A 26,645-nucleotide genomic window follows, 5' to 3' on the forward strand; every position below is an offset into this window, starting at 1 on the left:
GGTGACCAAAAGAGAGCGCAAGAGCTCTAGTACAGTACAGCCCACTGAGCCCAGATTATCATATGACAACCAGAGGTTTAGTGGTGCTGTGTGAGGCCAAACCAGTTTAAAATATTTCAAATATGCTGCTGTTTTCTGCCTCGATAACCATTAAGGAATTTACCTGCCTGTTGTGCCTGGTGAGTGGTGATTTTTAAGGGAGTTCGGGAAAGAGTCATAGTCATACTATTACGTGGAATTAACGTGCGGAAGTATAAATGCAGCAGTAACCAAACACACAGTCTGCTAAAAGCATTACGACGTTTGAAAAGTTTTATTTTGTAAAGAGACATCGTTTGAGGTACAAATCCACATTTGAAAACTGATTCATAATTTCAAGCATTACTTTTTTGGGTTTATTGGTGGTTACTCATATTTACTCAAAACGTGAATATAAAACCGTAAATTTCCTTTCAAAATAGCCTTTCTTGTTTTATTTCTTCAGTCGTTGTTAAAAGCCCTTATATGACTAGTTAAATAATCTAACACAGTTTTTACACAATACTGTAGGCATTACTAACGTAACAAATAGTATTTATACTAACACTCGAATTGCAGATATCTTTAAACGTTACAAAGCGTCTGTGTAGTTCCTAGATATTCTCTTATTAAATAATACAATTCTTGTACAGAAATATATATTTACAGAAATATTTTTAGTATGCTTAATATACGTTTCAAAACAGAAAAAGCAGAAGTGCCCACTTCACAGGAGGGTTGAAGAAAAGCAAAACACACGCAGTACAGTATAGGAAGCACTTATAAGTACATATATTTAATACTAAAACCTTTTAAGGAACATCACACTAGCAAGAGTGCTGTTGATCTGAATGATAAGCTGTGCTAATATTCAGACAGTGAGTGTGATATATTACTTTTATACAACAGTTTAACAAGCAACAGTGTGGAGTAACACTGATTTCCCCTCCTTGTTCAAAGAGTTCTCTAATCACTATGGGTTTTACATTTCCCAATCCCACTAGCTGGGGATTTTAGTCATACCAGAATCTGAATTTGAATCTCCAGGTTCTACTGCAGATTATTAGCTGACACAGTTAGCTTGGATTCTGAAGTGTCAGACTTTTCCCCGTCAGACTTGCTATATGGTATTGAAGTAGATCTTGTTTTTGCATTTGGATACATTGTTTCTGAGGTAACAGTTCTGGTAACTCTCTCCAGTGATCCAAGTGAAAGGAAGGACACACAAGTATAAGGTAAACAGTGCAAGGCTCGCCTACAAGAGAGCTAGTGCTTGTGAGATCTTGATTTCAAGGATGGTTAATTCACTAGAGCTGATATTTTTGCCATTGCATAGCTTGTTTTACAAGATTGATGTGCTTCATTCCCAGTTCCAAGGTCCGGATTATTGCTCAGAGCTGCTGGCACCATTTCTTCAGCCTCACACCATGAGGCAATCCGCCTTGGTCAACAATCTGTAAAGTGAGCTACTCAGCATGACAGTGAGGACTGGACACTTTTAGTCAGACGGTCTTGTGTAACGGAGGAGATAGTGAAAATCAGACTCTTTTTAAGCAAACAAGAGATAAAAAAATAGGAATAAGTTGAAGATAGATGTTTGATAATGTCTTCACTCCATGACTGGAGTGATTTGAATGTAAAACTATAATGAAGACTCATGAAACAAGATTTTCTTTGTTTCCACAGAAAATTCATCCAGGACAGAGCCGATAGCCTTGTGGGCAGCATTCTGCCATGCAGTTCATAATCTGACCAGAGTTTGAGTCCTGTCTTGGGGTCCTTTCTCAATCCCAACCTTCTTTTGCTTCTACTTTGCTTCCTGTTAAAGTGATAGTTCATGCAAAAATAAAAATTATGTCATTAATTACTCGCCTTCATGTTGTTCCAAACCCGTAAACCCTCCATTAAGATTCGGAACACAAATTAAGATATTTTGGATGAAATCCGAGAGCTTTCTGACCCTGCATAGAAAGCAATGGAACTACCACATTCAAGGCCCAGAAAGGTAGTAAGGACATCATTAAAATAGTCCATGTGACATCAGTGGTAATTTTATGAAGCTACGAGAATACTTTTTGCATGCAAAGAAAACTGGGTAACTTCTCCTCTGGGTAATTCTTCGACACACGTTCACAAGAGTACCACGACGCAATGCATGTGCATTCCTCTGCTTGCAAACAAGCCACAGCACATCCAGGAAGAAGAGAAGAAATTGTTGAATACATTTATTTTTGTATTCTCGTACTTTTATAAAATTACAGTTGAACCACTGATGTCACATGAACTATTTTAACAATGTCCTTAATACCTTTTTTTGGGCCTTGAACGTGTCAGTTGTGTTGATGTCTATGCAGGGTCAGAAACCTCTTGGATTTCATCAAAAGTATATTAATTTGTGTTCCTAAGATGAACGAAGGTCTTCGGGTTTGGAACAACATGAGGGTGAGTAATAAATTACGGAATTTAATTTACAGAATTTTGGGTGAACTATCCCTTTAAGTTCTGTCCCAAGAATGCCAAACATGCCAAAAATAAAACAAAAAAATTCTGTATTCAGAGAAAAAGAAGAAAAATGCATCTAGACAGTTTTCAGCTTTGAGAAATGTCTTTCTCAGTATAAATGTTTCATGGTTCTTTATCAGACTTGTCAAGTTAGTGTTATATTCACTGACAGATCAACTTCATTCTTTTGTACAAAGGTGATTATAACCCACAGGAACCGGATTGGTATGCCTTATGTTTTTTTTCTCAACATCATTCCCCTAAAACAAATGAGTAATTTAATGAGTGACGTTCTCACAGCGAGACTACCCAAGCTGGAGAGGAAGACCGTGAAATTTGCTCAAGCTCGAAAAACATTTCTTCATGAGCACAAAATCCTCAACTCACTCAGCAAAGCTTATACTTAAATCCTAGTGTGAGACCAGGCGTCTGGGTGTTGCTCTTTGCCTCTTCTTGGGCAGGAGAACGAGTTTGTTTTGTGTCTTTTTTCACATAAGGAATCCTGAGGTTGTGTTTACCTAAAGATGGGCAGGATAACGTCCCTTAATGACATAGATTTAGGCTGACGTGATGATGGCATTGTCCCCGTTGAGCTAATGTGGCTTCGGGTGCCATTCCTGTGTTCTGATGTGAACACTCACCTCGTTGTCAGTGACACAGAGGCCAGAGATGAACTCAGAAAAGTGGGTCGCATATAAACTATATAAAGAGGGGTTTAACACTGAAAGTAGAAATGACTACGTAGTCCTGACATTGTAGTACTTGTGCATTCAGTCTGATAACAGTCAGCAGTGTTGTTTCTTTCTTTCCCATTTCCTCAGACAGTGACCTCCGTCTTGCTGTTGGTCTGGTAGGCCTTATGTTTGGGATGTGGCTGATACAGTGGTTGTCCCGCATAGGCTGTGGGCTGGGAGAGGAACTCCGGTAGTGTTTCTATGCTGTACTGTCTCCTGCTGCTGTAGGTCTGACGGCGAGCGGAATGCCCTGGATGCGAAGTCTGCCGGTGGACATGTCTCTGTCCAGAATCCCAAGCTTTGAAGGCTGCGCTGGAAAGCTGAGGGTGGGTGATGGTTTTTGGGATGCGGGTCCTCTCCAGCTGGTTGGTTGGGATTGAGATCGAAAGGGGGGAATGGATGTCATGGGAAGGGAGGACCTGGTGGAGGTAGGACTTGTCTTTCTGGTGCATCGGCATTGGTTGGAAAGGTGCAGGAGGGGAATGATGCTGAGAGAAATCCATTAGTGGATAACTTTTGTAGTAGCCCCTGCTCGCAGTGTCGGCTATAAGAGAGAAGAAGAAATGGAAAAAGTTTGAGAGGGACAAAAATTTACATTGCACAATTATAACTGAGTTGCACCGGGCACATTTATAGTCAAGCTATAAGTTTTCATGTGGCTACTTCACATGTAAACAAACATGAGATGGGAGGAAAAATTATATTTGAATACAGGTGCATCTCAATAAATTAGAATGTCGTGGAAAAGTTCATTTATTTCAGTAATTCAACTCAAATTGTGAAACTCGTGTATTAAATAAATTCAATGCACACAGACCAAAGACTTAAACTACTTCAGTCTGTGTGCATTGAGTTTATTTAATACACGAGTTTCACAATTTGAGTTGAATTACTGAAATAAAGGAACTTTTCCACGACATTCTAATTTATTGAGATGCACCTGTACTTTTGTGTCAGTTCAACAGACGCGGCAGCGCGAGGACTACGTGAACTAATCATCTCCTCCACATTAATACCAGCTTCAGCACAAAATAAACATGACTAAACATCCGAAAGGTAAGTTAAAAGAAAGAGTACAACTTTACAATCCGTATTTTGTCTCATGTAATCGCTCAATCAGTGTTTCAGCCGCGCAAAGACGTCAGTATAACGGCTTGTAAACAATGTCACGTAACGTCACATTTATCTCTGAAAAAACATATTTGGTGAACATAAACTCATTAGTCAAATAGAAAAATAAACTGTAGAGAGGGGCATTTTGCTAAATATATGCACCATATAAAATATTCATTATAAATTTTACTGTTCTTCAATGTTTAATTTATGTTTGAATAAATCCATCAAGATTTTATGACAGTCACCATTATGTTTATATATAAAAAAAAACGAATTGAAGTAGAAATATTATTATGTAATTGTAACTTTATTATGTTAAAAACTTCATTAAGTGTCATTTTAACAAATCAGTCCATTTTAACCTTCAATATTATAGTAATGTTGTACCAACTGACTTTACTTGAGAAAATTTGGCATGTACTGTACCTGATATATATTCAAAATAATTGATATTGAATCGAATCGAATCGGAAGCTTGTGAATGAGAATCAACTCGTGAAATTTGTGTCAAAACCCAGCCCTACTATTTATGCAGCAGCAGTATATCTTAAAGGGGTCATATGATGTTGCTAAAAAGAACATTATTTTGTGTATTTGGTGTAATGAAATGTGTTTATGTGGTTTAAGGTTCAAAAAACACATTATTTTCCACATACTGTACATTATTGTTTCTCCTCTATGCCCCGCCTTTCTGAAACGCGTCGATTTTTACAAAGCTCATCGGTCTGAAAAGCGAGGTGTGCTCTGATTGGCCAGCTATCCAGTGCGTTGTGATTGGCCGAATACCTAAAGCGTGTGACGGAAATGTTACGCCCCTTACCATACTGTGATGCCGTGTCCCGGCGCTACGAGACAAAACCAGTAAAACCCATTGTTTTCATGTGGCTACTTCGCATGTAAGCAAACATGAGATGGGAGGAAAAATTATATTTGAAACTTTTGTGTTCTCTCACAAAAGTTTTGCATTTCCCTAAGAATCTTTGCGTTCACTTGCAAAAGTTATATTTAAAGAGCAGCACTAAAGCAGTTCACAGTGTACTTTTTATATTTCCTCTGAAACCCTCCACCTTCCCCGGCTCCACCTGTATGGATCTGCTATGGGGTATTATATGCTATTTATTAGGGCTGGGTAAAAAATATCGATATGTCGATATTAATCGATTCTCATTTTTACGGAATGATATCGATTCTTGAATCCCAAGAATCGATTAGTCTAGCTTGAGGCATTTGTTGCATCCAATGGGGACATAATTACGGATTTTACGGATATTGTCTTTTTTTCGTGTTGCGTTGCATCTCGCCGCGTAAACATAAAACCATATGTGCATTTGTGATTTGAGAAATTATAAACAACAAGCGCTACTCTACACTGCTCAAAACTTGCGTTTGAATAATCAGTGGCAAATCCTTAAAATGAAAACGTACTTACAGTCTGTGAGTCAGAACAGCCGGCATTGTAGTCTACTCTACCAGGATCAGGAAACAGTCCTCCATAAAATGTGCTGCACACATCTGAATATTTGGGTTGAACTGTTCTGGAACAGTGTTGTAAATACAACTTAACCACTGATTTCTAGTCGTGTCCTCTTTTGGAAGGCCAAACAAAGTATTTTCACACGGCGGGCTAGAGTGAGCAGAGGCGGCGGGCTTGAGAACGGTGCAGCCGGCGGATTCGACGAAGGAGCGGCCGGTGGGCTTGTGGCAACCACATGTGACGACCCCGGGCTTCGCATCATATGACCCCTTTAAATACTCACAGCACAGTATCAGCATACTGGCAGTAACAAGTGCCTTTGCAGCAGCAGCAATAATCTACAACTACAGCAATAACCAACAGCAGCAGCATAGCAGATCTATTCCACCAAGACCAAATACATTAACATTGTCATATTTATTACCATGCTAAAATCTTCAGAGAGTTGTCATGATAGAAATAATATAATGAGCATCATTGGAAATCCGTCTAATGAAACCATGAGTTTGACGTATCACCTTTCAGTCGAGTTTTGATGAACCATATGAAACAGCAGTGTCTGTATTCTTGTTGAGATGTCCACTGAGAGCTTGTCCATTTTTATTAAACACTGACTTTATGCTGCCTGAAATGTTTAAAGGTCATGCCTTGGACATGAGTTATCTTTCTTCTCACTGTATTTACCTGCGAGCTGCTCGCTCTGTCTCGTCTCATTAATGTCTCCTAGCTGTTCTTGTTCTTGCATTGCATTAAATCAGGATTTAGAAGGTGTGTACATGTGCGTATATCAGGGGACATATTGTATATGGTCCTACATGACTGAATTTAAAAAAAAAGAAGATAAAAAGGATTGAGTACACTTCCTGTGGATGTTCTTTTGGTCTTAGCCTCATTAAATCCAATATCAAATTTATAAACTGATGTCAGATGGCGTTCTTTCAAGTAACATAGTCATCGAGTTATTTTTTCCTTTTTTCTCATTCATTACTTCCTTTTTGCCACAAGGCGATTCAAACAGATGACATCTGAACAGCCTCCAGATTACTTCAAAGGCTGTATTGTCAGTGCACATAATCATCATCATCATCATCATCATCATCACGGTGCGCTGATTGCAGACCATCCTGGCATTGGATTTTTGTTTGGTAACAATCAGATACAGACGTGTTCATATGTGTAAGTAGCTAATAATGTGACAGAATCATTGTGATCCAGACACTATTAGCTTAACATGTTCCCAGAATGTAGGGCAGGCTCCTGCCTGAAAGTAAATGGACTACAAGAAGCACCTCTCAAGCCCACAGCTCTCTTTTCAAAATGAGTCTTTCTTTGGCAAAATGCAATGAGGTCTGTTTATCATTTGTTTATTAAACTTGAGAAAACTAGAACAGTAACGAGGTGCTTTCACACAAACAGCCTATTTTTGTGAATTTAACAACATTTTACGTTTACAGGTCATGTGAACAACACCCATTGTTGAAATGCAGCAAATAAGTACTCCACTAATTTGCTGGCTAAAGCATTATAACACTGCTCCAAAAAATATGTATTCATATGTATGAATAAGTGACATAAGATAAATAAGACTTGAGTACACAAGTAAAAAAAAAAAAAGTTTTTAAAGTATCACAAAGTTTTAAAGAAGCCTATTCACACCACGAACAACCATAATGATAAACTGCATCAGTGTTCACAACAGATGATAAAGTTCTGCTTATTATTACTTAAATTACTTAAATGCTTGAGCTTTTCAAAGTTGGATGGATTTTTGATTGGCTTAATGTTTTTATCCTTCATCAGCTGGAAAGAAAAATAGCTCTGGAAGTTATTCCATCAATATTGTCCCTCTGTTTTGCTATCGTTATAGTTATGGTCTGGACTTCGCTATTCTCATAGAATTAGAAAAATCCTTATAGGTATCTTTATAGTTATTGTACTTGGTGAGAACAGCCCTTTACTCCACACCATGTAGTTGGTTATGCAGTAGAAAATTTTGGTTATCTACATTGTGGGGAAAAATGAATCAGATGAGACAGAACTTGAAAGAAAGGAGATTTTCTCCATGAGATCGGATGAAGAAATTAGTCTACAGATTAAGGGTCTATATAAATGTCATTTTAGCAAATTACTAGAAGTTTTTTAAAGCTTAGCTGTTGCATGTTTAAACCGCAGATGTGGCTATTTACCAGAATACGTCATTTTAATAGTTTTTGTGTACAGCTGGCCACTGATTAACTTATAAACAAAAGATAAATATTATGCATCCTGAATAATAAAAGCATCAGTTTGAATGAAGATATAAAAATGCAGCTTAGACTAAAAATAAATCTGATTTCCACTCTACACTTCTTTTGCCATTTTAAAGGTCTGATGAGAAAATATGCAACATCTTTTGTGTAGTGAGGATTATGTGTGTAAATCTGACAAAACACTTGAATATGCAACTCTGTCTAGATGTGTTGTCACCAGCACTGGATGTTAAATTGAGTACCGGGGGTGAAACAGAGTAACCTTGTAGTGCCCCAACTGTGGTCTTCACCACACCAGAGGGCTTCCCTGATTCTGTCAGTCAAACTTAGGGACTGTTGTTTATGGCATCCAGCAGAGCATGAGATAATTCAACATCTGTGAATGAAGTGTGCTTGTGCACATAGTAACATTACCAACTGCTTTCAGAGAGTTGTACTTATTCAGCGCCAGGCCTGGTATACTGAGGTTGCTTTGAGGATGAGAGAGTCTGGCCGATGTACCAAAAGAGAAGCCAGCGTTGTTTAGATGGTACTGCTCTGGAATACAGAAGAACAGTAGAAGAACATTAAAAAGACTCTGTATGTGATCACATCAGTATTTCATGTATAAATAATATATACATGTATTTCATAAATACCCTAGTAAAGACATTTGGGCTTCTATTCCAAATAAATGCTGTTCAAAAATGTATCACATTTTCCACCAAATCAGCATATAGAATGATTTCTGACAGACCATGTGACACTGAAGAATGGAGTAATGACTGCTGAAAATTCAGCTTTGCATCACAGGAATAAAAATAAAATAAAAATATAACAGTTATTTCTAAATTGTGATTATATGTCACAATATTATTTTTTTTTCTGTATTTTTGATCAGATAAATGCATTCTTGGTGAGCATAAGTAGCATTACAAATCTTAATCAAAATTGTATATATATATATACACTCTAAAAAATGCTGGGTTAAATACAACTCATGGACAAACCCAGTGATTGGGTTTTTTTCAACCAACAGTTGGGTTAAATGTTTAACCCAACCTTCTGGGCAGTAATCCAACCACTGGGTCAAAACAACCCAGTCGTTGGGTTTGTCCATATTTTACCCAGCATTGGGTTGTATTTAACCCAGCATTTTTTAGAGTGTAATATAATACTTGTCAGCTGTGAAAGTTCATATATATATATTGCCATTTTAATTTCAGGTGAGAACACTAGCACAAACTACACTGTTACAATGCAGAAAAACATGCTGTGTCTGTGTTTAAGTCACTTTGTAGAACTGCAGTAGAGACCTATTTAAATCCGCTCTATATGCTGCGATCCTATATTGACCACTGAGATGTGGTTCAGCCTGAATGACCTAATTTTCCTTGTAAGCTGTGGGTGACAGCACAGGAAGGACATTGATGCAATTAATGAACGTTAGATGTTGCTTTCCTTCTTTGCTGTTTGTTCCATTACTCATTGGTCACATTTCATTTAACATGAGCGGTGTGTTGAGAGATGTGGACAGCCGTTCTTTTAGGGTGAACATGTGTTACACATTCTGAAATCACCCTTGCATTTCCTTGTAGCGGTAAACAGTGTTTTTAATGCTTTAAATGAATGTTGCATGAAAGCCAAGAGCATACCCTTCAGTGGGTTAATTGGACAAGTACGCTTAGACCCAGAGTACCCAAAAACCCTGTCTGGGACAGTTCTGATGTCATTATGTGGCATCAAAGGCATGTCTGGGTAATTCTGATGTTTATTTGCATGCAGTTTACATGCTTGCTCAAGATCATTTGCGGCATTTCAGTGCTTTTAGTCTCTGCAGGTGTAGATTAGTCTTTTATATTGTTAAGGGAAGTATTATCCTTTTCACCAGCTCTCTTGATCAACTGAGAATGTGGTGCCCTGAGGACATTAGCTTTAATACAACATCAGCAGTGCCGTTAACCACCATTTACTATCTGTGTGCCCTCTTGACACTCTGCTGTTTTTGATAATGATGAAGAGTAAAGGAAGAAACTAATGAAAGGGGTTTGTCAGGGTAAAGCATCTCTCAGGGTGCAAGTCTTGGCATCACAAAGAGAAATCAAAGCAGATTGTTCGTAAGATTAAGTGTATGTGATGTAGTTGTATGAGAAGGGTAGAAAAGAGAGGGTGATGTCCTCTGTGCACGTTAATGTCTTCATTAGGTATTTCTGACTAGACCTTTGAAGTCAAAATCATTGTCAGGAATTCCAGAGGGGTAATAGCTTTTGATGCATTATGTCTTTTTTTTTTTTAGGGCTGTGTGTATTGCGTACTGAGAATTTTAGCTGGGTATTAATAAAGTCATGCATATTTCCAAAGTTTTCCAGTTTTCAGATTCCTGAAGGTCCTAAAGCACAGCATTATTGCCGTCCATGTGATCATGAGAGTACATTTTGAAATCTAATGTATGATAAAATGTTATCAAAAATGACAATAGTTTTCATTAGTTGAAATGAAGCGGAAATAAAATCAAATATGAAAAACTTAAATGAAAATTAGAAATGCTAAAGTAAAACTGAAATAAAATAAGTTGAAATTGAAGTTAAAATAAACCTAAATAGAAATTGAATAAAAAATTCTAATAAAATAAAATGACAAGCATTTAACAAAATTAAAAAAACTGAATGTAAAATTGAAATCAAAGCTAACATACATTCAGCTCATTCAAAATATGAATAAATACTTAAAAATAAATATATTTACTACCAGTCAGAAATTTTTGAACAGTAAGATTTGTAATGTTTTTTAAAGAATTCTCTTCTGCTCACCAAGCCTGCATTTATTTCCAACCACTGGGTCAAAACAACCCAGTCGTTGGGTTTGTCCATATTTTACCCAGCATTGGGTTGTATTTAACCCAGCATTTTGGAATAAAGACAGACACAAATAAGACAAATGTTGAATTATAAAATGAATGTGGATCGTATAGCCCTAGTGTGCTCACCTTTAAAACATAAAATATCAACCACCAACCTCAAATTCATGCAAGAATATAAAAAAATACAATAAAATATAACAAAGTGGATTTGGACCCTCACTACAGAAAACATGTCTTCAGTTTTTGGATATCAGCCGATAAGTCATATAATGTAAACCTACAGAGAGCCCTTGTGATAAAACGATGTCGTTAGAATGTCTAGAACATTTATTATTATTATTATTATTATTATCAATATGTAAAACAGTTGAGTATATTTTTTCAGGATTTTTTTGATGAATAGAAAGATCTAAAGATCAGCGTTTATCTGAAATAAAAAGCTTTTGTAACATTATACACTATACCATTCAAAAGCTTGGAGTCAGTATAATTTTTTTTGGGGGGGGTGCAGAAATGATAGAAATTAATACTTTTATTTAGTAAGGATGCTTTAACTTGATCAAAAGTGATGATGAAGACATTTATAATGTTACAAAAGATTTCTATTTCAGATAAATGCTTCTGAACTTTCTATTCAAGAAACCTGAACAAAATCTACTCAGCTGTTTTCAACATAATAATAATAATAATAATGATAAGAAGAAGAAGAAATGTTTTTGAGCAGCAAATCAGAATATTAGAATAATTTCTGAAGGATCATGTGACTGGAGTTTTGATGCCAAAAATTCAGCTTTGAAATCACAGGAATAAATTACATTTCAAAATATATTAAAATAGAAAACATTTTTTTTAAGTAAGTTTAAGTAAAAATATTTCAAAATTGTACTGTTTTTGCTGTACTTTGAATCTAATAAATGCAGGCTTGGTGAGAAGAAGAGACTTCTTTTAGAAACATTAAAAATCTTACTGTTCAAAAACTTTTGACTGGTAGTATATAAGTGCCAGGCTCTCTCACCACTCAGTCCCAACGTTCACCCTCACCAGAGTACTAATCACCCACACATGTACCGGATTGATCTGCCATCACGCACCATACAAAAGCGCACACCTCACACTTGGTCATCGTCTGGTCTCACATTGAGCTTCGGACTGCTATACCTGTTCTCCTGCAGTACGACTGTGTGAGGTGTACGCTCTCCAATCGCTCTAACATTCACAAACTCTCCATCACCTGCAATAACAGTGAGACTGTTTACTCTTCATGCCTGATATTCTGTTGAATTCTAACCTGTTTTAATAAACTGTAATACTTACCATAATCCATCTGAGTCTGTCTGTTACAGAAGACCAGACCAACAAATTATCATGAGTGCTACAGATCATTTCCAGGAACTTGTGGATGTGCTCAAACAGTTCCTCCACTTCCACATCACACTTCTCCACCTCTTCTTCTCCTCCTGCTCTCGCCAGTCCCATGGCCAACCCAGTGCCCTACTCTGGCTCGGCAGAGGATTGCAGTGGCTTCCTGCTCCAGTGTTCTCTAGTGATCGAGATGCAGCGGCACGATTTGTCACTGACAGATCTAAGATAGCCTTCATCACTTGCTTGCTAACCGGGCGACCTCTCCAATGGGCTCAAACTATCTGGGATCAAGCAGGGCCCCTCACTCAGTCTCTCGATGGGTTTGTGAGTAATTTCCGAGAGGTTTTCAGCCGTCCAGCTGGCGATTCTTCAGCGAGTGAACAGTCGTATCATCTTCGTCAAGGAAAGATGTTAATCGCTGATTATGCTCTGAATTGTCAAACTCTTGCAGCTGCCAGTGACTGGAACAAAGGCTCTCTCCTCACAACCTATCAACAAGGATTGAATCCTGGGTTGCGGTTGCACCTTGCCATTTAAAGTGACAACATCAGGCTAGAAAAATTCATCCAACTATATCCACGTGGCTCATCGTGTACAGCAATGTAAGGATGAGATGCAGAGCCAACATTCTTCTTATTACCTCTGCCAGCCAGAGGACACTTCTGCTCCAGAACTAGGCACTGAACCCAAGCAACTAGGAAACACTCGTCCACCCTTCGCTGAACGGCAGTGGCGGCTGACCTAGGGGCTGTATCTGTACTGTGGTCAGGGCCGGATTTACCTCTTTTCGTGACATAGGCAAAACAATTGTTCAGATGATTTGTTTCAATGACATGTTTCCGTCCTGTAATATCATGTGTGTTGAACTAGCTAATTTTTTACGCACCTCATCTCAAACGTTTCGTTGCAAATTCCAAAACGTCATTTTAGAGCTAATAACAGAGGCTTGAGCCATTGATATGCAGGCTAACGCAGTTATTAATGCAGTCTAACGCAGTTATTAGAGAGGAAAGAGAGAGGGAGAGAGAGAGAGATTAAGTGCGTGTGAATACTTGCGTCTGTGCATCTCTCAGCAGTGTTCAGCAGCAGCGTCTACTAATAGCGAATCTTTAAGTTGAACTGCTTCAAGAACCTCGCTACTGAGAAATGTCATGTAGGTTTTCAGCTGCGAAACTATTTTATTGATAAATTTGCGGGGCAGCCTCAGCTCTGACTCAAGTTTCTGTCCGCATCTCCGCGCGTGTGCGCGAGTGCGTGTCTGTAACTGCTGTGTGCGTCTGTAGGAGAGAACGGGAGAAAGAAAGCGTGTTTTCTGTACATAAAAAAGGTGGAAGACATGGAAATATATCATTTTTACCCTATTATTTGTTATATTTATTTGCCACGCATAGGCACGTGCCTAGAATGCCTATGTGTAAATCCGGCCCTGACTGTGGTGGTAAAGTGCATGTAAGGAATACATGTCCCAACTGTCCACCTCGACCCGTGGTGAAATTGGTGAGTTTTCTCCATGATCCATCAGTTGAATTTCAGCCTTTGACCACTATTGTGAACCTTACTGTCCCTGGTGTATCTTTGTCTGTTGCAGCCCTCATCAACTCTGGGTCACCCAGGAACTTTATTGCAGGGAGCCTCTACTTCAAAAGAGATTTATCCCTACACATTACCAAGTCCAATCAGTAATCGGCAAACCTCTCAGTAGATGTAATATCCAGTTCAGCGTGGGTCCCATTCAGTTGCAAGTCAGAATATGTCATGAGGAATTCATCTCACTTCTGGTTCTGGAGCAATCCACCACGGACATCATCTTAGGTCGCCCTTGGTTGAGTCAACACCAACCAGAAATCCTGTGGAAGACCGGGGAAATCCTGAAGTTGGGCGACAGCTGTTTTCCAGAAGTTCTTTGTTTTCTACAAGTTCCTCTTCTCCGCTGTCCTCCCACCCCTGTGTTGGTTGTCCAGTCTACATCGATTGAACGTCCTATGGAAAAACAATCAGTCAACATACCACCCTGTTACGCTCCCCCTACAGTGATGTTTTCTGTCCCAAGAGAACGACCCAATTGCCTCCACAATGGCCATGGGACTATGCCATCGACCTCATTCTGGTTGAGCAAGTGCCCCATGGCAAGATTTATCCACTCTTCATCCCAGAACAAAAGGCCATGGAGGAGTATATTGTAGAGGCATTACAACAAGGTTACATCCATCCCTCGAAGTCCCCTGCTGCTTCCAGCTTCTTTTTCGTGGCCAAGAAGGATGGAGGCTTGAGGCCTTGCATGGATTATCGAGCATTCAACCAGATGACAGTGAAATTCCATTATCTACTTCCCCTTGTCCCAGCAGCTCTGGAACAACTCCAAGGTTCCATTGTCTTCACCAAGTTGGACCTCAGCAGTGCTTACAACCTCATCCGGATATGCAGGGGGATGAGTGGAAGTCTGCATTTGTGACCCCTACCGGCCACTATGAATACCGGGTTATACCATATGGGCTTGTCAACACCCCCCTCCATATTTCAGGACTTCATGCATGAGGTGCTCCAGGATTTCCTTCACAAGTTTGTGCAAGTTTACATAGACGACATCTTGGTGTATTCCTGGAGCATGGACAAACATCATCAGCATGTAGCGGAGGTCCTGCAATGCCTGACAGAGCATAATCTATTCCTCAAACCCGAGAAATGTTCCTTCCATCAGTCTTTATTGCAGTTCCTTGGTTATCACAGTGGTAAGAGCAGCATACAGAGGACGAGGGGAAGGTTGATGCGATTCATAACTGGCCAACTCCTACCATGATCAAAGAACGATTCCTTGGATTTATAAACTTCTATCACTGTTTCATCAATAACTTAAATTCCATTGTTCATCCGCTCCGCTTCAGTCTTCTCAAGTGTAGGCCCAAGTCTCTGTCCTGAGGCGCTTTCACACCGTATAGTTCTAGGAACTAGCCAGCAGGGTGGTTCCTCGAGAACCAATTTCTCCCTCGGGCCATTTTCCTGGTTTCATTCACACCGGCAGCAGGAGCTCTGAAGCAGCCGACAACGAAGTCCTTATTTGCGGCATTTACAAACGTCAACAATCGTGAATGGAGGACACCGTGATCGGAGTTGTTTTGTTGTGTGTCGTGGGTTTCATGATAATGGAGATGGAATGTAAATGCACAATTTACGCCATTAAAAGAGCACAAAAATCTGACTAAATCTCCTATGACAACTTCCAGTGTTACATATCATCGAGGTTGAGAAAAGAACACAAAGCTGCAGACAACAGGTAAATGCCATTATCGCTGTTTTCCATGTTTGTGGAGTACATATCTTTACACAGCTTTTTAAAAATGCTGGGGTAGCCAGTGTTTCATATGTGTTTGGCCAATCAGCGTACACTTACGTCACTGGTAGTTCCTATAGAACTGTTTTAGACCCTACTCTGAAGTGGGTGAGAACACGCCAAAAAAACGTGAACTTCCGCCAATAGTTCTAGGAACTATGAAAAGGTTCCTCCGGTGCGAAAGCGCCTCTGGTCACCAGCAGTGAGCCTTCAGTGAGCTCAAGGAGACATTTACCACCGCACCGCTCCTCGCCCATCCTGATCCAACCAGGCTTTTCATATTGGAAGTTGATGCTACAACCACTGGTGTTGGAGCGGTGCTGTCTCAGCAGCATGGGGACTCCTCTACACTTGCATATGCCTTCTTTTCCCGCAAATTTACCCCGGCGGAGATTAATTATGACATCGGGGACAAGGAGTTACTCGCCATCAAGCTCGCCCTAGAGGAATGGAGTCATTAGCTAGAGGGGTCTCAGCATTCATTCACAGTGCTCACGGATCATAAGAACCTCCAGTACCTCCGTGAATCAAAAAGACTCACTCCAAAACAGGCTAGATGGGCTCTCTTCTTCATGCGTTTCAATTTCACAATCTCCTATCGACCTGGTTCCAAGAATCTTTGAGCAGATGCTCTGTCCCATCTCTATGCTTCTGATGAAGACTTCTCCCCTCCTGTGTCCATCATTCCTCATAAAAATCATAGTCAGCCCCATTCAATGGACCGTGGATGAGGAACTTGCTACAGCCAATGCCTCCAATCTGTCTCCGCCGGTGCGTCCCTCTAGTGTATGTACCCCGGACCCCAATCCTCTGGTAACACGTGTATTTGTTGTTGACCGGTTCTCTAAATCCTGTTGCCTGATTCCCCTCAAAGGCTTACCCACAATGATGGAATCCACAGAACTGCTCTTCCAACATGTGTTCCGATACTTCGGTATCCCTGAAGATATCGTGTCAGATAGAAGGACCCCAGTTCATCTCCAAAGTATGGAAGAGCTTCTTCGATCTCCTAATTGTGACCGTGAGTCTCTCATCCACAGTCGAATGGGCAGAAGGAAAGATAGATCCTGGAAGCTCGGAGATTCCTGCGAACCTTCTGCCATGGCCACCAGAATTCCTGGAGCCAGTTCCTGAGTTGGGTAGAGTATGCACAGAATTCCCTCCGTTCGACTGCCACCGGTTTGTCACCGATCCAGTGCGTACTCGGTTACCAAACCCCATTGTTCCTGTGGTCCAGCGAATCGTCAGACGTACCATTAGTCAACCACTGGTTCCGGGAAAGTGAGAGATTCTGGGACCAGGCTCACCACCAGCTTCAATGGGCCGTGCGCCAGCCACTCGGGACATTCAGATGCGCCTGCCCTGTAAGAAGTTAAGTCCCAGATACATTGGTCCCTTTTCCATAGTCAAGCAGATCAGTCCATTTACCTACCAGCTCCAACTTCCTCCTGAGTACTGCATTCCGCATTCACCCAACATTTCATGTTTCACTGCCTGTTCTCCTACAGATCCTGGCCCGATGGAGAAAGCCCCCCTCCATTGATCATTGAGGATGGAAGAATCTACTCTGTGTGGGAGATCCTAGACTCCCAACGTCGTGGTGGCTGTCTTAAATATCTGGTTAGACTTTATCCCACATGACTCACTGTATTTCATGAATCTCATCCAGATCAACCTGCACCTCGTGGAAGGGGTCGGCTGCCACAACATCAAGGTCCCTGGCCCTCTGGAGCGGCTTCCTATAATTTAAATGTAATTTTTATTTATTTAACAGTCTTTCATGGTTGTTCTTTATTATCAAGGTAGAATTCCTTGGTTGGTGCCCCGTAAAATAGTATTCTCTACTTACCTGGATACTCACCTGTCTCCCCGAGGTGTGTGTTCTCCAAGCACTCCATCATTCCCAAACTCTCCATTACCTGCAATTACAATTCATGTGTGATATTCTGTTGAATTCTTCTTCAATATCTTTAATATCTTCAATATTGCTGTACGTATTGTTAATAAAATATAATAAATGTGATATTTGAAGTATATAAGAAAGAACATATTTTAAATAATGGAAACCAAACATGATTGGAGCCAACGGAAACTGAATTTGCATTCCAGTCAACAGTAAGAGGTTAATAAATACAATACATATAATATTCTAAGTATACTGTAAAAAATATTTTGTAATATATATTATGTAATTATATTAGTTATGTAAAAATAACTTCAACAGCCCACAAGTCTCAGTGCGACCTATAGCCACTCCATCCCTTCAAAACTGTCACATTTTTCCAAAAGCATCTGTATTACGGCTGTGGTAATATTATGTAGTGAACTGCTGATGGGTTTAAAGTGAATTACCATTTAGCTGAGGTTTGGCTTCAGGGACAGACTGATGTATAACTCAAAAAAAAAAAAAATGAGTGCCCAAAAGTGTCCAAAAGTGAAATCTCTTGTCCATATAAGCTCAAAGGTAAACATCCTGCCAGTCATATTTGGGAATGGCAATGTGAATTGAATGGGGGATTGAGAATGTGCAGCAGAGATGCACTAATATGGGATGGGGTGGCATCTGTGTATTTGTGCGTCATTGTTCACGCTCTTCATTGGAGTGCCACCATCTCCCACTATGAGGGACTGTTGTGTATGTTCTTAGCCCTGAAGCAATAGAGATGTCTGTGATGCTATAGTGCGAGGTGTGTGTGTGTGTAGTAGCATATAAAAACAAAGCCTGAAATACCAGAGGCAGAGAATTAAAGAACGGACTGCATAAGCGGAAGTCTAAAATTGGACGGTTCGTCTTTGTGCATGACACTGTCATGCCATAGCACACGTGCTCACATAAACACACATGCTGGTTTACAAGCTCTTATATGTAGCGAATCAGCTCATGGGGAAATATGAATAATTAATCATAACTAGTTATAATTAATTATAAATATTTAGATCCGCTGTAGATATTTACTTGACCTCTCAGGGTCAACTGTCTTGTACCTGATATTAACCTCTGAGTTTTTTGACTGGTCCCTGTTATTTAAGGTCTTTTGTCACACTCTTAATAATAAAGGTTCCAAAATTGAGTTTTTACATTGATACCATATTAGATGCCATTTTAGGTTCCTCATAGAACCTTTCAGTGAACAGTTCTTAAAATATTCTTCACATTTTTTTTCTTAATGTGAAGAATATTTCAATAATCTGAAGAACCTGTTTTCCACTATAAATAACCTGTTGTCCAATGGAAAAGTTCTGTGGATGTTAAAGGTTCTACATGGAACCTAAGATGCCTTTATTTTAATACTTTCTTTTTCAGAGTGTGAGGTGAAAGAGGGTGGAAGTATTTTAACTATGTCTGATTATGCTTGCAAAATTACAGTAAATGCATACAATATTTGTGTCTTTAGGCATTTTGGTATGATAGAGAATGCAGAAAGAAAGAAAACAACAAATGATGCAAATGAATGAAACAATATGATACATTCTTAAAATAACAGTTCCAAAGGGGAGTTTCGCAGTGATGCCTTATAAGAACCATTTTGGTTTCCCAAAAGAACATTTTCCCTTTTAAAAACAAGCATTTTTTCCTACCATGAAGAACATTTTAATAGTCCAAAAACCTTTTTCCATTATAAAGAAACTTGGAAAGTTCAATGAGCTCTTGCAATGGAAAAGTTCCATGGGTGATAAAGGTTCTTCATCGAATCATAAATGCCAATAAAGAACCTTTATTTTAAGAGTCTACCTATAGAAGGAGAGGTAATTTCAGGGAGGCTTGATGCAAAACTGTTGAAGGATGTACATACATTGTAGTTTAGTGATTGGATTTCACCAGATGAGTTTAAGGGCTATTTGAAATCTGAGTAGAAATGAAAGGCGATTGAACTCCGGCACATTCCAGCTTATGAGAATATCTGGAAGTGCATGCATAAGAATCTTCTAGCAGTTTTATTACAAGAACAAATCAACATCACAGATAAATTACTGCGTAAGACAGCAACATTCATGCTAAATTTGAATTGCATGCTGAATTGATGCAAGCTTTTTTACTCCGTTATGTAATGCATTTTCATTTGAATCAGGATATTCCATGAGTAAAAATATGGGGCAGGAGTTGGTAAAAGTCGATGCTGAATGGAATTAAAGCAAATGTCAGTTTGCTAAAATATTGCATACATATCTGATATTGCATACATACCCACTTCAGCCCCTCTACCAAAGTATACAGTTGTAACTGCTGTGTTAATGCATTTAAGCCACCTCTGAGCAGCATTAAACAGTCTGAGTAAAGACACCTAAATGCCACTTCAGAAGCACTTCTGTGCCACCTTTGCAGTGTAAATTTGGCATAATATGTGTGACTCAAGTTTAATCTGTGTGTATGAATTGAAGTGAACATCAGCATGCCATGCTCAGGGGGTAGAGACCAGTGATGACATTTCTCAAAATATCTTCTTTTACCTTCCACAGAAGAAGAAAGTCATAGAATTTTGTAACAACATGAGGGTAAATAGATGATAAGAGTGATTTTCATTTTTGTGTGAATTATCTCTTTTTGTTTCAGAGCAAGTTTTATATTTTGATTAAAGATTATGGGGGCAAACTGATCTTTTTTATCATTTACTGATGAATTGTTCACAACAAGGCCAGAATTCTGATTTCATATTGAGTGAAATGAAAGGTGATGTTGTTGACCTTGTTGCTAAATGCAACATCAACTTTAGCTAATTTACAACATACTGCTATTGGTGCCATAATATATAACGTCTTTTCCAGGCTTCTTGTGATCACACAGCCTCAGGCCCTTTAACCATCTAGTGCTCATCATGATCACACTTGCTCTTCCAGGCAGTGTAGCAGTTTAAAATTCCCAATTTAACCCTACACAGATAAAAGCCAACGTGAAGACGTCTTTTGAACCCTGGCATTAAACATCACCTTCCCAGTGCAAGACCTGGAACTGCACAAGCGTTATAATCTTCACACCATTACTGGGGACGCAGAGAGATGTGTACAGTCAAATCACAAGCCTCTAAGCACTGTGGAGCGAAACTTAAATCCTCCTCATAAAGAGGAGAGGAAAGTGTGCCGCTTAAGCCTGGCACAGACGCTGGTTATCAGCATAAACCCCACATCAACTGTCGGTCTGAAGCCTGCTGCATCTCACGCCTGTGTAAATCCACAGAGTGGAATCACAGATGAGACGACCTCGCTTGCGTTTATAGATGAGTAAGAAAAGGAGGTTACAGATGTATTTTCCTCTGGCTCTTGAGGAGAAATGGAAATTATGGGGGAGAAAACCAAAGATAAAAAGGAAGGTGTGGAAAAAGACACATGTGGCTTATTTAATGTTGTCCAATATCTTCTTTTATTTTCTACAGAAGAAACAACATGAATGATGACAGAATTTGTATTTTTTGGGAACTGTATTTGTCTATTTAGTTGTTTTTTGCTATTAACAAGAACAGAGAGAAGTGAGCAGCTGTGAGCCAGTGATTCACAGTGCATGTTGTCATGCAATACTCTTGGGAAGTAAGCCCTTTGGAAGCTGTGTGAGCAGACATGTACAGGTGATGCATCCATAAATGTATAATCTATAGCTATTTAAATTTTTTCCTTAGTTTGTTTGTATGTGGGGAAAACAGCCAAGTAAGTGATCTCACCGCTGCAGCTGCGAAGCATCCTGGCAGAGATACCGTTTGCTCCGATAGATGTTGTGCTGCTCAGAGGTCCATCCACAGGACTCACCTCCCCACCTGGCTGCTTCAGCAACTCCTGCAGAGTCCTGTGAGGAGACAGGAGTAATCATTTACTGACCATTATATCCAACAGGGATGTCATTCCGAATTAAATCAAGAATGCTTCTTAATTTATTATTTAAATTGACCCTTTGCAAAGACCCGCCCCCTTCGTTACTTATGCTATGTCCGACAAGCCACGGCGCTCTCACTCAGTGTAAAATGCATCGCAGAGCGAAGAGTAAACTGAAACGCACAAGACAGAACAGGTACTTTAGGTATGAAACATAGTCTTAGCTTTCTAATTTGATAATTTTTTAAAGAAATTCAAACAATAAATACCATTTTGTGACTCTTTAAAGGGTCGTGACAGATCGCTGTAGCGCCTCAGTTCAAGTGGCACGTGAACCAAACATCTCTTCCTCTTTACTAGTTATAATATGAAATAAACATGAATGAACATCAGAAGGTCTCTTGTTTCAATCACGGAAAGATGTCAATACACAACATTTCTCAAGTTCACGTTCACCGACGTTAATCTACTCTCCTGACTGGTTTGTTTGTTGGACAAATTGAATTGAATTGAATTCAAAATGATTGAATTGGAGTTCTCAAATTAATTTGAGGAAGTACAATTAAAATGCTATTTTAAATTTATAAATACATAATTCAGAAATAAAGTGAAGCCATTGTTTCTTCTTATAAGACAGTGTAGTGTAACAGGAAATTAGAGGAGAGAAATGGGAGGAGAAGAAGATCAGGACAAGTGCGCTACCATCTGCGTCACTCAGTCTGACAGAAATATTACATTTTGAAGTATGTTTGATGTTCTAATCCCATATAATAGGTTGGATCAGAAAATGACACTAACTGGATTTGATCTCAGGTTGCTGACATATTGTCATAAAGCACTTCATCAGAGCAGTGTACTGGATTTGTATGGCTGTGTATATCAGTATATTATAATGTGGAGATGTGAGCCCTGAGGCTGACAATCAGCATATTGTCATATTTTATCAATACAGTCATTTAGCATCAGCTGGCAGTCAACAGACTGTTTGTGTAGCAGATAGTCAATGAATTCACACTCAATATGTTCTCTGTGTGTACACTGGATGTACTTTATATCAATTTCACTGTTCACATTAAAAAAAATAAATGCGTTTAAGCAGTTAACAACTCTTGGCATCCACAGGACTGCCTGTTTTCGAGGGCTGCGCTGCTTACTCTTGTCCTAGAGTTCACAAACCCGTTCCTGCATCCCTGGGTCCTCCTGGGTGCTGTGTTCTTCAAATCCTTGACACTCCATTATTGCTCTATTTCCTACAGCCTCCACTTGTATCCCTGGTGAGGTCTCTAATTCTGTCCAACACCCTTTAACCAACAAGGGACTGTGATGAGATCTAATGTGATTGTCAAGCACAAGCGCACTGGCCCTTGGCCGGCCAATGCCAATGGCAGTAGGCCACCACGGCCTAAGAAAAACAACACATCAGAAAGGCATGAGAATATATTCACCCCGGTGATGATGTTTTCCAGGGAGGACAGAAAAGGCATCTGCAGTGGAGCAGAGAAACGGATAGCAATGAAATTGGATGGCAGCAACCGTTCTTGTGCCATCTCCGTTTGGATCCCACCCTAGTGCTTTTGGAATTCTCTTGAGGAAAGTAAAACTCAACTCAAACTAGAGGATAAACATCATCTGTATGTTCTAGATCTCTCTGGGGAGCTCACACCTATTGGTCATTGGGCTGGACGATCCTGAACAGCTGTCCTCCTCTCCCAATATGTCCATGATATGGGTGCCTGAGCATTTTTGGTCTTTTTCGGCAGGACTGAGTAGAATCAGAGACAGAATAAAATGGAATAGATGGTGGCTGTATTGAAGTTCTGTCTCTTAATTAATTGAACCAATCACATGTTTGTTTACTCTATATGTATGAACATTAGCTGAACCAGCTTTAAAAAATTGTGGTTATTTGAGCTGAAAGTGAAGTGAAATTTATGACACTATTGTTGTTAGATTTTTATTAATTATATATGTATTATTTGATGTGAGGAAATGTATATTTCAATGTTTTTTCGTTAGCTTAAAAAAATAGCATTTCACAGAGAAACTTTGCCTTCACTTACAAAGGTTTCGTGTTTCATCAAGAAACTTTGGCATTCAGTTGTAAAGGTTTTACAATTCCCTGACAAACTGCATTTGCTCACAAAATATTCTTAGAATTTCTGCAAGACTTTCGAGGAAACGCAAAACAATTGAATTAAAGGTCACACTTTACATATTAGGTGGCCTTAACTACTATGTACTTACATCAAAAAATAAGTACAATGTGTGGTCATATTGTATTGCAAAACACGTCTGCTGCTACTGAGGTGGGATACGGGTAAGATTAGGGACAGGTTTGGTGGTATGGGTAGGTTTAAGGGTGGGTTAAGGTGTAAGGGATGGGTCAACAGTGTAATTACAGATGTAATTACATACAGGTATTTTTAAAAATATAAGTACAATGTAAAAACATGTATGTACACAATAAGTGCAATGTACCATATGATTAGTTTAAATGTAAGTACATAGTAGTTAAGGCCACCTAATATAAAGTGGGACCGAATTATATGCTTTCCTTCCATCTAATATTTAGTTAGTCCTGTAAGGCGTTTTATTTACTTAGGGGGTGCTGTTGGCATACTTGTAATAAAATTAAAGTAAAATACACAAATCGCATTAAGATTGTGTTTCTGATTAAATAAAACAGTAATTTATGTCATAAAATCACATGTATGTTTTGATTTAAATGTCAGAAACTATAACTTACATGAATAAAAATCACAAACATGACAGATTCATTCATTAATGTGTAATATATTTTCTTCAAATGGATTATGAAAACTTAAATACAAGGGCGTCTAAAAGATTTAAAGAATTTTTTCAACTTGCTTTAGACCATTTACGAATGTTAAACCTACAAATAAAATGCTAAGATTATCCCTGCATCTGGAAAAAAAATAAATAAATACAATGATTGATTCATAGTTGTTTTCAAAGCTTTCAATGTACTCTCATTATAAAAGAACTTCATAATTGCTTTTTAAAAATTCTAACAAGTAATCTTTGGTTAAAAACTAACCAAAATGAAAAATAAATTGTTTATAATCTCTGCACAGGAGAGATTTGGTATTGTTTCCAAACAAAAGGAAATATATCAATATCGCCTATCGGCCAAAATGAGTTGAAAAATATCGGCATTTTGGATATCAGCAAAAATCCAATATCCTGCATCCCTATATAATAAAAATAATAAAAAATAAATAAATAAATAAAATAATAATAATAATAATAATACAACATAAAAGGATAACAACTTTATTTGTGTTCAATAGAAATAATAATAATAATAATAATAATAATAATACAACTGTAATGGGATAGCATCTATTATTATTATTTATTTGTTTGTTTGCTGTTAAAATATTAAAATTATTGAAAATTATTAATGTCTATTGTTTAAATATAAAATATAAAGGAAAAATAGGTGCTGTAACTGTTTGTGTATTGTACACATAGAAATAGCTTACTTGATGGCTGTCAAGTGACCTGACACACTTTGAAGGGACTTGATAGATTTTTGAGAGCATTGTTAGTTTGCCTGTTAATCAGTGTTTAAGGCTTCCTTTTATATTTTTCTTAACGTCTGTCTCCCTTATCAAGTGAATGTGACAGTTGCTTTTATTTCTTAAGTCCATCTGTTTACCAGCTAGCGCTTTCGTCTTGTATGGGGATAACAACTTATAATCTCTAGATAGTTGTTTCCAGTCATGTCGACATGATTGTCCTCATAATTGAGGGTGACTTTGAGGATGTGCCATGCTTATGCTCAGACGGTTGAAGTCATTGACTCCAGCTTTGCTAGATGTCCTGCTGGGCTTTCTTCCTTTGCCTCAGTGCATAGAGACTCGATCCTGACTCCCCCTGCCCTGATGTCTCACTCACACACACTGAGTATGAGTTGTGCAGAGTGACACACATTAATTTCACCCACAACAAAAAATACAGACCAGGGTCTAGGAGACAGTGAGATCTGAAAACAAGGGCATCCTGGGATAGTCCTTCCTAAGGGGTTTAGATATGTGTCCTGGCAACCAGCCACGCTGGGTCAGACACAATGTTATCTGACATGATCGTTCAATCACAATAGGGCCCATTTGTATTGCCTCTTCATCACTAAATCATCCTCATTTTCCTATTGCAGCTATATGGTGCATATTTTTGCTTACAAACTGCCTCAGCTTTTTCTTAATTAAGAAGCAAACAACTAGCTGACATGGATGCAAGAGAATGTGTTTTAGTCCAGATGAACTTAATAGTCTATTTGAAGGGCAGATATTGGTGGTAAGGCAAATAATATTTGTACAATTTTTATTTTTGTACTCAAAAGTATCATACTACACAATGTGTGAGAATTCAGATTTGTTTGGCTTTGTTGTTTCACTTCTTTTGCACGCACACAGTAGATATCAATAAAACAAAGGGAGCATAATGAGGTTCACCCTTTTAATAAAGATCTGATAGCTACACTAACACAAATTACAGAGCTATGTTTGATTCAAAGGTATAATTAGCGTGATTGTCTCATTTAATTGTAATTACTGCATAATTTATTGTGTAATATAACCGGTTGTAGCGCAGTCATCCCAATGAGAGCTTGTACAGGCAACCCTGTCACATTTCCTCTGTGGGGTTGCATTTTGTGTGGAACGGGATTCTGGATCTTTGGATCTGTGTCGAGTGATTTTATCATCAATTACTCATAGGGTGCTGTATCGAATTATATTGCAGGAGGAACAGCTTCGCCTCGCTTAATGCAATGTAGAACTGAATTACTCTTGTAATGCGTATCCCGCAGACAACCAATTAGTCAAATTCACATTGTGCCATCCCAATAAGCCCTCATGTCATTTACTTAATGTGCACAGATTCATATAATTTGCACACTATTTCTATTATACTTACATATGAGGACACAAATTTGTATAATGACATGGGTATGACATAGGTATTACAAGGAGAAGGTGACTTATAAGGTGACCATTTTTCAAAATGCTTATAAATCATACAGAGTGAGTTTTTTTGAGAAAGTAAAAATGCACAAAGTTTCCTGTAAGTAGGGTTAGGTGTAGGGTTGGTGTAGGGCAATAGCACATACAGTTTGTACAGTATAAAAACCATTGCGCCTATGGAATGTCCCCACAATTCACAAAAACAAACCTGTGTGTGTGTGTGTGTGTGTGTGTGT

The 26,645-nt window shown here is 38.7% G+C and overlaps 1 protein-coding gene across 2 annotated transcripts in view; it reads right to left on the reverse strand.

Annotated features, from left to right (window-relative positions):
- Positions 1-2,590: 2,590 nt before the first annotated feature.
- The window catches only part of LOC107660861 (protein shisa-9-like), a 36,160-nt gene continuing 12,105 nt past the window's right edge, over positions 2,591-26,645 (reverse strand). For both annotated transcript variants that reach the window (XM_016450300.1, XM_016450299.1), the window contains exons 3-5: positions 21,274-21,395; positions 8,508-8,630; positions 2,591-3,798 (exon numbers count right to left, since the gene is read on the reverse strand). In XM_016450300.1, coding sequence (XP_016305786.1) covers positions 3,338-3,798; positions 8,508-8,630; positions 21,274-21,395 — 706 coding nt within the window. In that variant the 3' untranslated portion in view covers positions 2,591-3,337. The remainder of the gene's footprint in view (positions 3,799-8,507; positions 8,631-21,273; positions 21,396-26,645) is intronic.

Source organism: Sinocyclocheilus anshuiensis, unplaced genomic scaffold, assembly GCF_001515605.1.
Source record: "Sinocyclocheilus anshuiensis isolate Anshui unplaced genomic scaffold, SAMN03320099.WGS_v1.1 scaffold2562, whole genome shotgun sequence".
Lineage (NCBI taxonomy): Eukaryota > Metazoa > Chordata > Actinopteri > Cypriniformes > Cyprinidae > Sinocyclocheilus > Sinocyclocheilus anshuiensis.